Below are 12,274 nucleotides of genomic sequence, written 5' to 3'. Positions count from 1 at the left end.
CTTTTCGTATGCATTATACTGTAAGAAAGTTTACTTGCGGTTATGTATTTGATATTACCCTTTGTGCATACAAAGCCAGTATTACAAAGCGGTCATGTTGCAGTGAAACCGTTTATTCTGGCATTAGCCTGAATGTCACACTGAAAGATCTGGAGGACATTTTGCCAGCTGCGTGCTGATGGATTTCCTTACTGACCAGTGCAGCTGCTTCAGTCACAAAGAGATGTGTGCCTGTCAGCTTGGTTTGGAAAACATCACTGCGCTGTGCCCATGGCCATCAGTAGCTCCACCACTACCTAGCATTTCATATCTTCCTCTTGGATCACAAATGAAATGGAAGGAAAAAAATTACTGTTGAAGCCTGAATCTGACTGCAATGAATTCCTTTTTGCAGTTTCATACCGTAACTATATACAGATATATTAAAAAGTTTTTCTTTTCAACAAGGTCATCTACAAATCCCAGTTTAGTAGAAACTGTCTGGATTGTACTTATCAAAACTTCTGTTGTTTGCTTTGTAGAGATAACTTCAAATATTGACTCTGAACTTTTTCTATGCTCTGGGTAAGCTCATGCTGTACTCTGCTATCTGCTTCCAATCTGATCTGACTTTTGGCTCTCACTGAGCAGATTGGAGGGCTTGGGGCCTGACATGCAGCTTCAGGCCACATCCTGAGATGAGGGTCATTGTGGGGAGCTGGCCATGTTCTGAGAGATGTCATGTTGATAGTGCAGATTAAGGAGCCGAGTGTTAGAGCATTGCTCAAGAAACATTGTGTCTTCAATTATTCTGTCCTTTCAGAGATCTGGATGTGAAAAACTTTACTAAGATTGTTACACTTAAGCAACTTGGGAAGATCTTTGCTGTGTGCTGGTTAAATGTGTCTTCTGGTGACAGCTAAAATTGAAATTCCTGTTGGAAAGGCAATTCTGCTGAGAGCTGATGGAAGATATTTTTGCGGTACGAGGGGATGACAGTAGACTTTTGACTGAAAATTAAAATGGAGGTGATGAGCAATTCCCCTTTTCCTCATATTCATTGGAGTATTTCCAGCATTCAGTCTTACTGATTTCTTTTCCAGTGTGCAGCAGCACCCATGAAAGGCAATGAAGAGATGATGTATTGGTAGGCAGTTTGTTTCAGGACACAGTTCAAAAACAATGGCTTATTTCCTACTCTAGAGATGACGTATGGAAGAACAGATGCATGTCTTGCAAGAGTTCTGTTATTTCTAAGCTAGTTAGAAACTAAGTTTGTAAGTCAGTTTTGGTTTATTTTGGTTCATTAGAATTTCTTCTTGAAGTTTCTTTTATTAGTTTATTGTTCTTGCTCCTCAAGGAAGGCTTCAGTAATAAACCAGTAGTTAGTTCAGAAACTATGATTTTTCATAGCCATGCTTTCTTAAATAACAGTAGTAGCATTGAAGAGTTCTCCCCATTTTCATAGTTAGGTTTCTTCTTTTATTGAAACTGTGCTTATGAGTAACTTCGCTTTGATGAACTGATGAAAAAATGGGTTCTAAGATTTTTTCAGCAATCTCCTGTTACTAAATGACGAAAGAAAAAGATTATAATTATTTTTGTTAAAAGCCTTTGCAGTTGTTTGAATTCTGCACCTTGCAAGGGATGTGAATTTTGAGCACATGCTGACTTGAATACAGTACTGCTTAGAAGAAAATTCTGTATGGTATTTTAAAAATGAGACCATTAGAGTAACAAGTCATGTATTGAAAACTAGTGAGGATGCTTGGAAACGTTTGACTGAATCCCGAGTCTTTATGAGTTTGAGAGAGACCTCTGAAAATATATAGCCCAGGATATACTTGAAATGCTGCTTTTGTAGGATTTACTCAACTAAAATTTCTTTGTACCTTGCATTTTTTCCTAAATAAACACATACCCAAATACTTGTTTCAATAGGATCAGTACAGACAATATCGTAAAAAAAAACACTACTGATCTGTGTTAGAAAAGTTGTTATGGCTGCTACAAGGGTGAATGCTTATTATTTGAGAATTTTCTCTTCTCTCCCCACCCAAAGGTAAAATCAATGAAATAATTGTAGGATTATGTGCTGCTCAGAGCAAATAGCAAATGACATGGTATAGGAGGGTAGGTGCATATGGAAAATCTACTTGGCATATTGGTATGTTGGCATTTTGAATGGAGATTTTAAAACCTGAGAACCTTTAATGAGTGTTTTAGAGTTAATAAAGTCTGAAAGTTACAGAGATATGAGTAAGCCAATTTCTTGTAAATTCTTAATCTTGAATGTGACATATAGCATTTGTGTCAGTGTTAGGAGATTTTGTCCCATTAAATGCTATTCAGCTGTGTTTAGCTCTCTGCTCCAAAGTAACTGTGTTTCAAATGGTTGCAAAAGTGACTCTCCTATAAGGAAAATCGAATTCAGTTCCTATTTTTCTTAAGTAAACCAATATGTAAATATAGGGGGTAAAAAAAAGAACTGAATAAAAAAGTTTTATAAAAAGCATAGTTTTTGGCATAGTTTTCTGTCCAGCAAACTTAATTCAAGAGCACGATTGTGTTTGCAGCCTAGATAAAGCCACATGAGAATATCTTTATCATGCTGATGACATCAAAGAGGTATTATGAGCTAGCTAGGATAGCAGCTTGGCTGTGGCAGCTCATAGCTCATTGAGTGATATGTAACATACTTGATATGACAGTTAGCCTTGCATAGGCATATTGTCTAGCTCAGGGTGGGTATATTGATTCCTGAGATAATACAGTGAAAGGCTTATAGCTATTAAATTTGTGTCGCATATGAAGTTACTCCTGTAGCAGAGATTTTGTCATGTTTTTTGGGTATCACTGAAGCCATTCGCACGCAGTCCAGTGCTCTTGCAAATGTATTTCAACCTGGTCCTTAATACTACAGGGGTCTCCTCCATTCAATGTAATGTAACCATCTGAATCCAATGCAATTCCTACAGACTCAATGAGACAGTTACCCTAGACGTTCTCAAAGGCTTCATCTTCTTTCCTGCCCTCTCTATTCTCTGTCTGTGTTCATGAGCTTTTTAGTGCTTCTCTGTGTACAGCTTTGCTATGCTGTTAGAGTGATATTCAATCTTTTCTAGTTTGTATTTTCCTTTTTTTTTTTTGTTGCTTTCTCTATTATTATTTTTTTCTCCCCCTACAGAAGCACAAACTTATTTTTGGTTAACTTGTGTCACTTCTAACAGAATTCATGAAAGTAATCCATGGATTTAGAGGATTTCTGAGGACAATGACATTTGTTAATTTGAGCCAAGGATTGTTGTTCCATTTACTAATGTGCATTTTTGGAGGAAGAGTCATTATTTATCCATTGAAAGATTTCCCCACAGTCACACATTATTAGGGGTTAGGGCTTCAGATGCAAAATTTTTTAATTTCTTCTTTAAAGTCTTCACTTCCTTCCTTCCACTAGAACAAGTAAATATGCTTATGCTTATTGCATTAGATCTCACATTAACAAATCATTTCCCTTACTTCAAGCATGCACAACTTTCCCTTATTGCAGGAATGCACAAAAAATAGGCAAACCTTCGGAGCATTTTCTTAGTTGTGTTAGAAAATGCCCAATGGTAACAATACAAAATAAGTTTTGTCAACGTATACTGACTATCCCATCAGTCTAGAGTAACTGTTCATATTTTCTGGAGAAGTCTCTTGACCCTCAAAACAATGCACCAAATTTTCTCTTAAATGTAGAAGTGTTTTTAATGTTATATATGTTTGCCCTTTGTCTGATTTCATGTTGGTACACCAGAATTCAGAGGTAACACAAATTTGTCACCTTTATATTTTTTACTAATGGTTGAAAGGCAGAACTGTGAAGCACTCCCTGTAGGTTGGTAGCTACATCTTTGCTTCCAGTTAAGTCTGATGCAAGAGCACTTTTGTATTCTAACTTGAGATGCCTTTTTTTCCCAAAGATGTTTGGAAAAGTTGAACTGTCACTCTAAATAAAGTGTGAATTGCACAGCAGCTATGTTTTTTGAGGAAAAAAAGGCCTGCTTAGTCACTTGTCCTTATCTCTTGAACAGAAGTCAAGGCTGTTTTGCAGCTATTAAACATAATGCATTAAGGGTAGTCTTTCACATCACTGATGAGGAAAATGGTTTTGAGTTAGCAAGAATGAGAAACAGCTAACTTGTATGACTTTTAATAATGTATTACTTTTTGTACTTGTCTTCACTGTGGCAACCTTCTGGAGAATTAAATCAGGTTTTTGTTCCTGCAGAGTAAAGTAAGAAAATAAACTTAGGTTACCATGGTATCTTGTGTGCTTAATCCAACTAGCAAAGGTGGGCATATTGCAGTAGTCTTTATTCTGCATCTGGGTTTCTGACTGCCAAAGAAAAAATGAAAGGCAAAGAGGAGACAACTCAAGCAGATTTCTACAGCAGTTTTTAGCAACTCTTTGGTAAGAGGAGTTTCGTTTTAACCTAATTTGTGGTACCTTCTGTAGGAAATAGTCTTAAATCCTATGGTTATAGACTGTGTTAAGTAAATATGATCAGTTTCTCGCCATTTCTCTACCTAAAATTCAATTAGCCACAGTAGGAAGCTGTAAGGTAGCCATTTTAAATATAGTGGACATTTCTGCAAATTCCGTGTTCTTAAAAATCATTTTACAATAAATTGAAAGTAAGCCAAATTTTGCAAAACATCTGTCATTTCAGGAATTGCATTTGCATTAAATAAGACAGTTAGCAGCCACTTCCCTTGAGTACACACCTTCAGCTCACAAAAGTCTTACCTCATCTGCCAAGCAGTGCTGTGATTTGTTCGGCCCTGGCTTGAATGCCCTGTTAGAATCATAGAATCATAGAATGGCCTGTGTTGAAAAGGACAGTAATGATCATCTAGCTAGGAGCCTTGGTAGGCTCATTTAACTTTCTGCAGGAAACGGTGGCATCTGTGAGCAATATCCAGCACTGCCAGGGGGCACTTTGGTGCCCTTGGAGGAATGGGTGCAAGCAAGAATTGTGAGGAGTAATAAAAAGGGAACATGTGGTTGCAGGGTTTAATTGCAGACTTGCACACAGTGTTTGTTATAGTTAAACATTACTTTTCAGACTTCCTATTCATAATGGAGATGTACCTATGAAAATGAATTAAAATGCCTAGCATATTAATCCTATGCATTTGCTCTGGAATTCCGGATAAGAAGTGAAGATTGTAGTAGTGATTTTTCCAATGAATTGTCTTGTTAGCAGACTGTGGTCAGATAGTATTAAAACAGTGGCTGAAACAGGCATATTTCAGTGAGACACAGGCCAATTGTAAATGTTAAAGTGGTTTCTATAAGAAGGCAGATGAGCATTTAATCCCTTCCCTATCAGCTGGAGGATCTTCCATGCTGTGAGCAGTTCCTAGTCACATGTTTCTGAATGGCTGTGTGTTATCTGTGACCTTACACAGAGCAAGAGAAAACAGATGTCTTATCGTTTTGCCAAGTTTCTTGCTTGCAATTTAGGAACAATTCCACACGCACAGCGAGGTTCTTGTTAATTTGTTTCAGATGATGGCAGAACCTTTCGCATTATGTAGGACTCCTGATCACCACTTTTCTACAGAAATGAACATTAGCGGTTGACCATTTCTTTCTCTTTTATGAGAAGCAGCATACCTTGTAGTCAGCTTATTAAGCCAGCTCTGCAAGTGCTACTTGGGGATAACAAGTTCATTGAGCTGAAGAAGCACTGTTCTGAAGGCACAGCTAAAGGTATTTGGTGAGAGAAGACCGATAGAAACTTGCTGACACCAATGGCTAAAAACAAGACTTCCTAGTTTCCTCAATAATGTGTGCTCTCATGTTGGCCCACAAATCCCGACATTGCCCATAATCTGCAGTGACCTGAGCACTTTCAGTGTCTTTCAGAACCCACTGAAGACCCTCCATGAGATACGAAGAGTCAAGCAATTTTCCTAAATCGTTTAGAAAAAAAGAGAAATTCCAATGGTTCACTGGTTTATATTCTAGTTTGTTATCCTGAGTAGGAATCTCTCCACTGACTTTAGTTATTCTTTGTGATCATTCTCCTAATGTTGTACAAATGATTTCATGAGATTTAACTTTTCTAAGGTAAAAGCTGATGATTATATGGTTTCATGGACTTTAACCACAGAAGAATCTACCTTTGAGAGCTCTTGCAATGATGGCTGTCTATAGGCAGGGTTTGAGTTAGATGCTTATTTTTGCAGGTATTTCATTGCACCCATTTGCTGAATTACAGAAAGTCAGATATCTATGGAGTTAATATTCTTTTCTAACACAGAACTGTAATAACTGTAAACCAAGTTATGGTGGGACGGATTTCAGTAAGGAAGGAAGTCACAAAACTTAATGTATTAAACTGCTGTTTGTCAGAGACAGACAGAGGGATGAGTGAAAAAGTTTGTCTCTCTCCAAACTTCCTGAATTTTTAACTGTTTAACCATTTTCTGTGCCAAATCCTTATATAAAAGCAAACATCTGTTTGTACAGTGCCTTTTGTGTTAGACAGGATAAAGTTGGATGGGGAGTCCTGGTTGTGGCTGCCATTTGGAAGTCAACTTGGAAATCCAGTGTGTTCTAAGGGAGAGGAAATTACTTACTTCTTATAGTCTCCCCACACTTACCCAGATAGCTGTTTTAAGATTCAATCTTATGGAGGTGACAGAAGCTACATGATGACATGAGAAATTAATGTAGAAGAGGAGGTGTTTTGCTAATGCTAATTAGAGGAGGTTATGCTAATAGGTATAATTTTTCTACTTCCAAACTGCATAAAATTCCAGATATATTGTATAAAGGAGTTTGGTCTTCCTTTATGTCTGCCCCAGTGGTATTATCTCAGTATCATAAAACAGCTATTTTGAGTACCAATGGCAATCTTTTTTTTTTTTTTTTTTTTTTTTTTTTTTTCCTCCCTTCTTCCCAGCAAAATTAAGAAGTGGATTAAATTAATTTATTCTGATCTATTTGCTTTATGGTTGAACCGCTGCCACTCCCCAGGGCTGAAGCATCTGCGGTGCAGTTATAACCTCTGTGCACTTTGGCATGTGTTTGTTGGCAATTAACTATTTTGTTCTGGGAAAATTAGAAGAGAATGAAATTCTGGCTACTATTCCACAATTTCTTCATGACAGCCTGATCATCTTAACTTCTTTTTGCCTTTCGTCTCCCATCTCAGCCTTCTTTACCATCTGTAAAAGTATCTTCCACTTTTTTTTCCACTGTGATAAGTCCCACTGAAGGACCAAAAGCAGAAGCAAACACTTGTAGGTCCTTTGTTGCTGAAATTTCTTTGAAAAGCCTTACGGAAATCTTTAGGCCCTTCTAACTGAATACAGATGGAAAAACAAAAACAGCAACAACAACAACAAAAAAAAAAAAACAAACCTTAAGCATAAGATTTGCTTACCTGTTTTAACTTTATTTTTTGGAGTGTAAGAATTTGCTTCTGTGCCTAATAGAACCAAGACTTAGCCATCTGGCCCTTTTTTCCCTAGGGAATGCCAGTCCCACCTGAGAGATGATATCCAGGACAGAAAACTAATGAATTATACAATTTATTGCTAAAGGTGCCGAGATATTATTAATACAAGGGCAGTTTAATGACAGATTGGTGTTTATTCTTTATAAGAAAGTATCACCACAGCTATAATCGCTTCAATAAATGCTTTAATTCCTGTAGGTGTTACAGGGTTTTTTTCATTTTGTTTTTTGTTTTGATTCAAACTTCTCTTAGCTTAACCCATTTGCACAGAATGAAAATATACTGAGGCTAATGTCAACAAAATCACATTTGTTTCATATCGTACTTTTCTAATGCCAGTAAAGTTCTTCTGAGTATTATACATGCTGTAGAGACTTAGGTCTATACAGAAAGCTACAATGATGATATCAAGCTTTTGCACAACTGTAAGGGCCAAATCATACAGATCTGTGTAGATTAAGAATGTATGTAGTAACAAGAGTACAGCCATCAATTAGCAATACGAGAAAGATGCAAGAGATGCATCCTTAACCACAACTGGAAAATCTGTTGACAAACACTTGAAACAATTGATTTCAACAGAAATGTTTCTTTGATTAAGATGGAATTTCTTGCTACATACATATACCACAAAAAGTAGATAGCCATAAGGTTAGCAGAATTGCAGACATGCCTACATTTGTCTCTCATATCTAATATGAGCCCTAATAACTTACTGGCTCTGTTGTTTTGTCTGTTCCTAGAGACATTTTTTGAACACTTTTTTATTGTTTCAATACATAATGTAAAACTATTACAAAAACTCAAACATGTTCATATATGAGAGAAGAGAGAGGGGTCCCACTTTTCTGTACATTAGGCTATTCTTATGAAAATATTTTGGCCATGTAACCAGTTTTAAATGCATTACCTCTTTTTTTCCCCATATTATTTTTGTATTCTCATTCTATAATTTTGTGTGTTTAATTTACATCTCTTTTTTTTTTTTTTGTAGTTCTTCCACCACTCTTGTATCTCCTTGTCATTTTTCCCTTGTGTTGATTTTGCTGCTACTTCATTCCAAAAGAATCTGAAACATGAAGTTGTAACATGCACTATAAATTAGTCAATTATTCACTTTTATCTTCACTTAAAAATGTCCTTGTCAGCAGTATTTAATACTAAGAGGAGGAGAGCTTCTCTTAGGAATGCAATATATAGTGACAGAAGATGAAGATTGCTAATGCTAGGGAGAATCATCTTTAAAGGTAAAACTATTTAGCAGTAGATATACGTAATGGCTCTTATATTTTGTGTTCAAAATGTCTTTCCCAATGCTAGTATAATAACAGCTGTTTTTAATTCTGTTTCAGCAACAAGAACAGGATCCAACGAATTTATACATTTCCAATTTGCCACTTTCAATGGACGAGCAGGAGCTTGAGAACATGCTTAAGCCTTTTGGGCAGGTTATCTCTACGAGGATATTGCGTGACTCGAGTGGGACAAGCCGTGGTGTTGGCTTTGCCAGGTACTTCAGTGTCATTAGCTATGTTGGCAGCGTTTTTCCCCTTGTTAATTGAAAAGGCCAGAATAGGGATATCTAGATACAAGAAGAGCTTTGCTTGTTTATCTTTTGCTTAGTAAAATGTGGCTGTGTCTCATTTTGCTTATGTGGCTGAATCTGAATCTATTGTTCTTAGTAGACAACTGACAAAAATAAGAGTTCATCTCTAGTACTTCCTCCTTGTTGTACTTCTCCTTTCTTCTCTATGCCTGAAGCAAGGGTTATGCAGTGTTTCACTGAAACGTCTGCTGTGACATTTGTCTTGTGAGGTTTGAATTCCAAACAAGAAGCCATAGGGAAAACCACCCCGCTATCCCCTCTTCTTCATTACTTCCTGTGAGAAAATCCACTCATCATCATTTCTTTTTGGATATCATTGCTTGGAATTGTCTGGTTCATTAACATCATTTGGGAAAGAAAATATTTGTATTCATTTACATTAAATTTTACCTTGAAATATTTGGCAGCTTGATTCAGTACACATCCTAAATCAACAAGAATGAACATTTTCCATAAATTAGTGTATGGCTCCCATGTATTCCATTTGTGTGCAACCGCCTTTTCTGTAATTAATACAGTCATTTGTTGTGGGGCTTCCTCACCTAAGTTTTCTCTGTATCTTTCTGGTATTTTCCCATCTCTAATTAAGACCTGCTTAATGTGGAAATCAAAATTTGGAGACTTTAGATTGGAGTTTTCCATTAACGAAAATAGGGGAGTGCTATGTGCGGGTACTGAGAAGGGCAGAATCCAGTAACATTCAAGCTAAGATTTGGTAGGCTGTGTGCGTTTATGCATTCTTTTTTCTCTAAACTTGCTTACTAATTCTACCTGGAATCCACAGTGGTATTTTATGAATTCTTTTATTCCGATATAGCCAGAAGAGTTTTAAAATTCTGTGCAGAAGTCTTGTGTGTATTTAAAACCTTCCTCCTAATGAAGGTGTTATGGAAGATAAGTCTTAAAACGTTTTGTTAATAGATTTTGTGTTATAGATTGTGTTATTATGTGTACATAGACATTGAGTGTTATCTGTATTTATGTGTTTGTTATTTTTAGATACATGTATACATAATACAGTATTTACAGAATAAGCTGTTATTGTGATATCGTTGCATAAATATTAAAGCTAAAAATATTCACTTTCAAATTGTCCAAGAAACACATAAACATAAAATAAAGATTATCATTTCTTGCCTGTGGGAGCATTTCACCAGGTGGATAATATAGACAGACTCGAGTCTGAAACTAAATAATATTGTTTGTTTCATCTGAAAGAAAAAAATTACAGTTCTTTGGTTCAGATCCAAAAATCCAGAACTTCTGTAAATTCTCTAGAAGGTGGTTTTGAAACCACAAAGAAAACTGTTTAGTCTGACATTTTGATGTTTTTGGTTCTCATGTATGATGACATCTCATGGGTCTGTGCAGAAAGGCTATCAGAATTAAAAAGGTGCCAAGGCTTAACTTGTTTGTAGTGCTGCTGCTTTGCTGCTGAGGTCATTGGGCATAATTTTTGGATCCACATTAAAGAACTCAGTGAGCAAATGAAAAGAAAATCCTGTTAACTTTAAACATTATCTTTCAGACAGCTGCAAAATGTATTCTATTAAAACGCGTTTCACTTTACTTGCACATCTCGGTAATCTGTTCCAATTTAGTCCAACTTGGTTGTTAGAGCCGACACATCTACATTGCAATTAAGGATGTAGCTGCAACCTGTGGAGCCACTCCCAGACCAGCAGTAGCTCAACAGCAATCCACCCAGTCTATTAAGGCTAGTTTTGACAACAGAAGTGCACTAACCTGTTCAGGATGCTGGATTCTCAGTAACTGCCACAGCTGTTCTGTTATTGGTTCCTGTTTGGAAGGTAACAATGATTAAATGAGGGACAGGTACATGGTTTAGTTGTGATGATACATAGAAACTAAAAAGTTCAAAGGCAGTTTGGGGCATGCAGTCAAGCACATTTGTGTCTGACTTAAACAGTACAATCATTTCAGTATCTATCAAAAATGGCATTAACTATTTTTGTATGCATCATGTATGCTTAGAATTTAATTAAGAATTTATATCAATCTACTTTTTTGAAAAGCAAAAGCACTACAGTTATCTGCGTTTTTCCTAATTTCTGAGTAAATTGGAGTATTGTATTTGCAGTGTGTACTGCAATACTGCAGTATTTGCAGTATAAATTTGCACTGTACCTTTGACCTTAAACTGTGTAAATTAAAAAATATTAGCTGTGTTTTGTTTTTAGCTTTCTGAAGTAGTATATTCTTACAAAACATCATCTTCGTTGCTCTAATGGGAAAGTAGTCACAAGAGTGAAGTAAAAAAAAAAAAGTAAAAAAAAAAAAAAAAAAAAGTAAAAAAAAAAAAAAAGAAATGTGCATGAAAAAAGGCAGGAATATGGAAATCTGAGCATTTAATTTATGTAAATTATTCTTTATTTTCCTAGGATGGAATCAACAGAAAAATGTGAAGCGGTGATTGCTCATTTTAATGGAAAATTCATAAAGACACCAGCAGGAGTTTCTGGTATGTTGCATGTATTTCTAATGAGATGAATGGATGGGTTACTGCTTACATAGTGGGAGCCTGTTAGACTGATTGTTGTATCTGGCTTCTCATTGAGAGGCAGCCTTATAAAAATTAAACTGTTTCTTGTTGGATGACTGTAATAGTTGCTCACTTGTAACGTGGTAGATCACTTCCCTACTCTAATTCTTTTCTAGGAATCTATCCTCATAGCACGTAGATGACCACCTAAGATGCCTTAGGCCAGTTACACGCAAATTATATCCCACATAATTCCAGCTGAAGTCAGGAGACCAGGATGTGTTGTATGTGCATCAGAACTGAATTTGTCTGATTTTCCATGAGCAATTTATCTATATAAAGAGGTGAAAAATGAACTGCTTTTGCAATCTGTTGATTTTTTCCAAACTAAGCGTGAAAAAAGATTTGATTAAAAAAGTTTTTGATTAAAATTTGATTAAAAAATTCTGTAACAGTGCCTTTATGCCAGGCATTTTCATTCACTGGGAGTTTTTACTCTCAAGTCAGAGCAGGCTTTGAGGTTCTTCAGGAAGGTGAAAGGAGGTCAACAAAGATAATTCTAGAAATATTGTGCAATGCAAAATGCAGAGATGCTGCAGTTCTTTTGTCACATCAAGTTCCCCAGTGTGCCATCAGTGTGCCAGTGTTTTGTCAGCATTGTTTCTAAAA

At 36.2% G+C, this 12,274-nt stretch overlaps 1 protein-coding gene across 4 annotated transcripts in view; it reads left to right on the top strand.

Moving 5' to 3' along the window:
• The window catches only part of RBMS1 (RNA binding motif single stranded interacting protein 1), a 138,397-nt gene that overhangs the window by 108,182 nt on the left and 17,941 nt on the right, over positions 1 to 12,274 (top strand). For all 4 annotated transcript variants that reach the window (XM_052675495.1, XM_052675497.1, XM_052675494.1 and 1 more), the window contains exons 5-6: positions 8,849 to 9,006; positions 11,505 to 11,584. In XM_052675495.1, the coding sequence (XP_052531455.1) occupies positions 8,849 to 9,006; positions 11,505 to 11,584 (238 nt within the window). The remainder of the gene's footprint in view (positions 1 to 8,848; positions 9,007 to 11,504; positions 11,585 to 12,274) is intronic.

The sequence above is a fragment of the Tympanuchus pallidicinctus genome, unplaced genomic scaffold, assembly GCF_026119805.1.
Source record: "Tympanuchus pallidicinctus isolate F22 unplaced genomic scaffold, pur_lepc_1.0 scaffold15, whole genome shotgun sequence".
NCBI lineage: Eukaryota > Metazoa > Chordata > Aves > Galliformes > Phasianidae > Tympanuchus > Tympanuchus pallidicinctus.
Note: the sequence above shows the minus strand (reverse complement) of the source record. Positions and strands in the feature narration are given on the sequence as shown.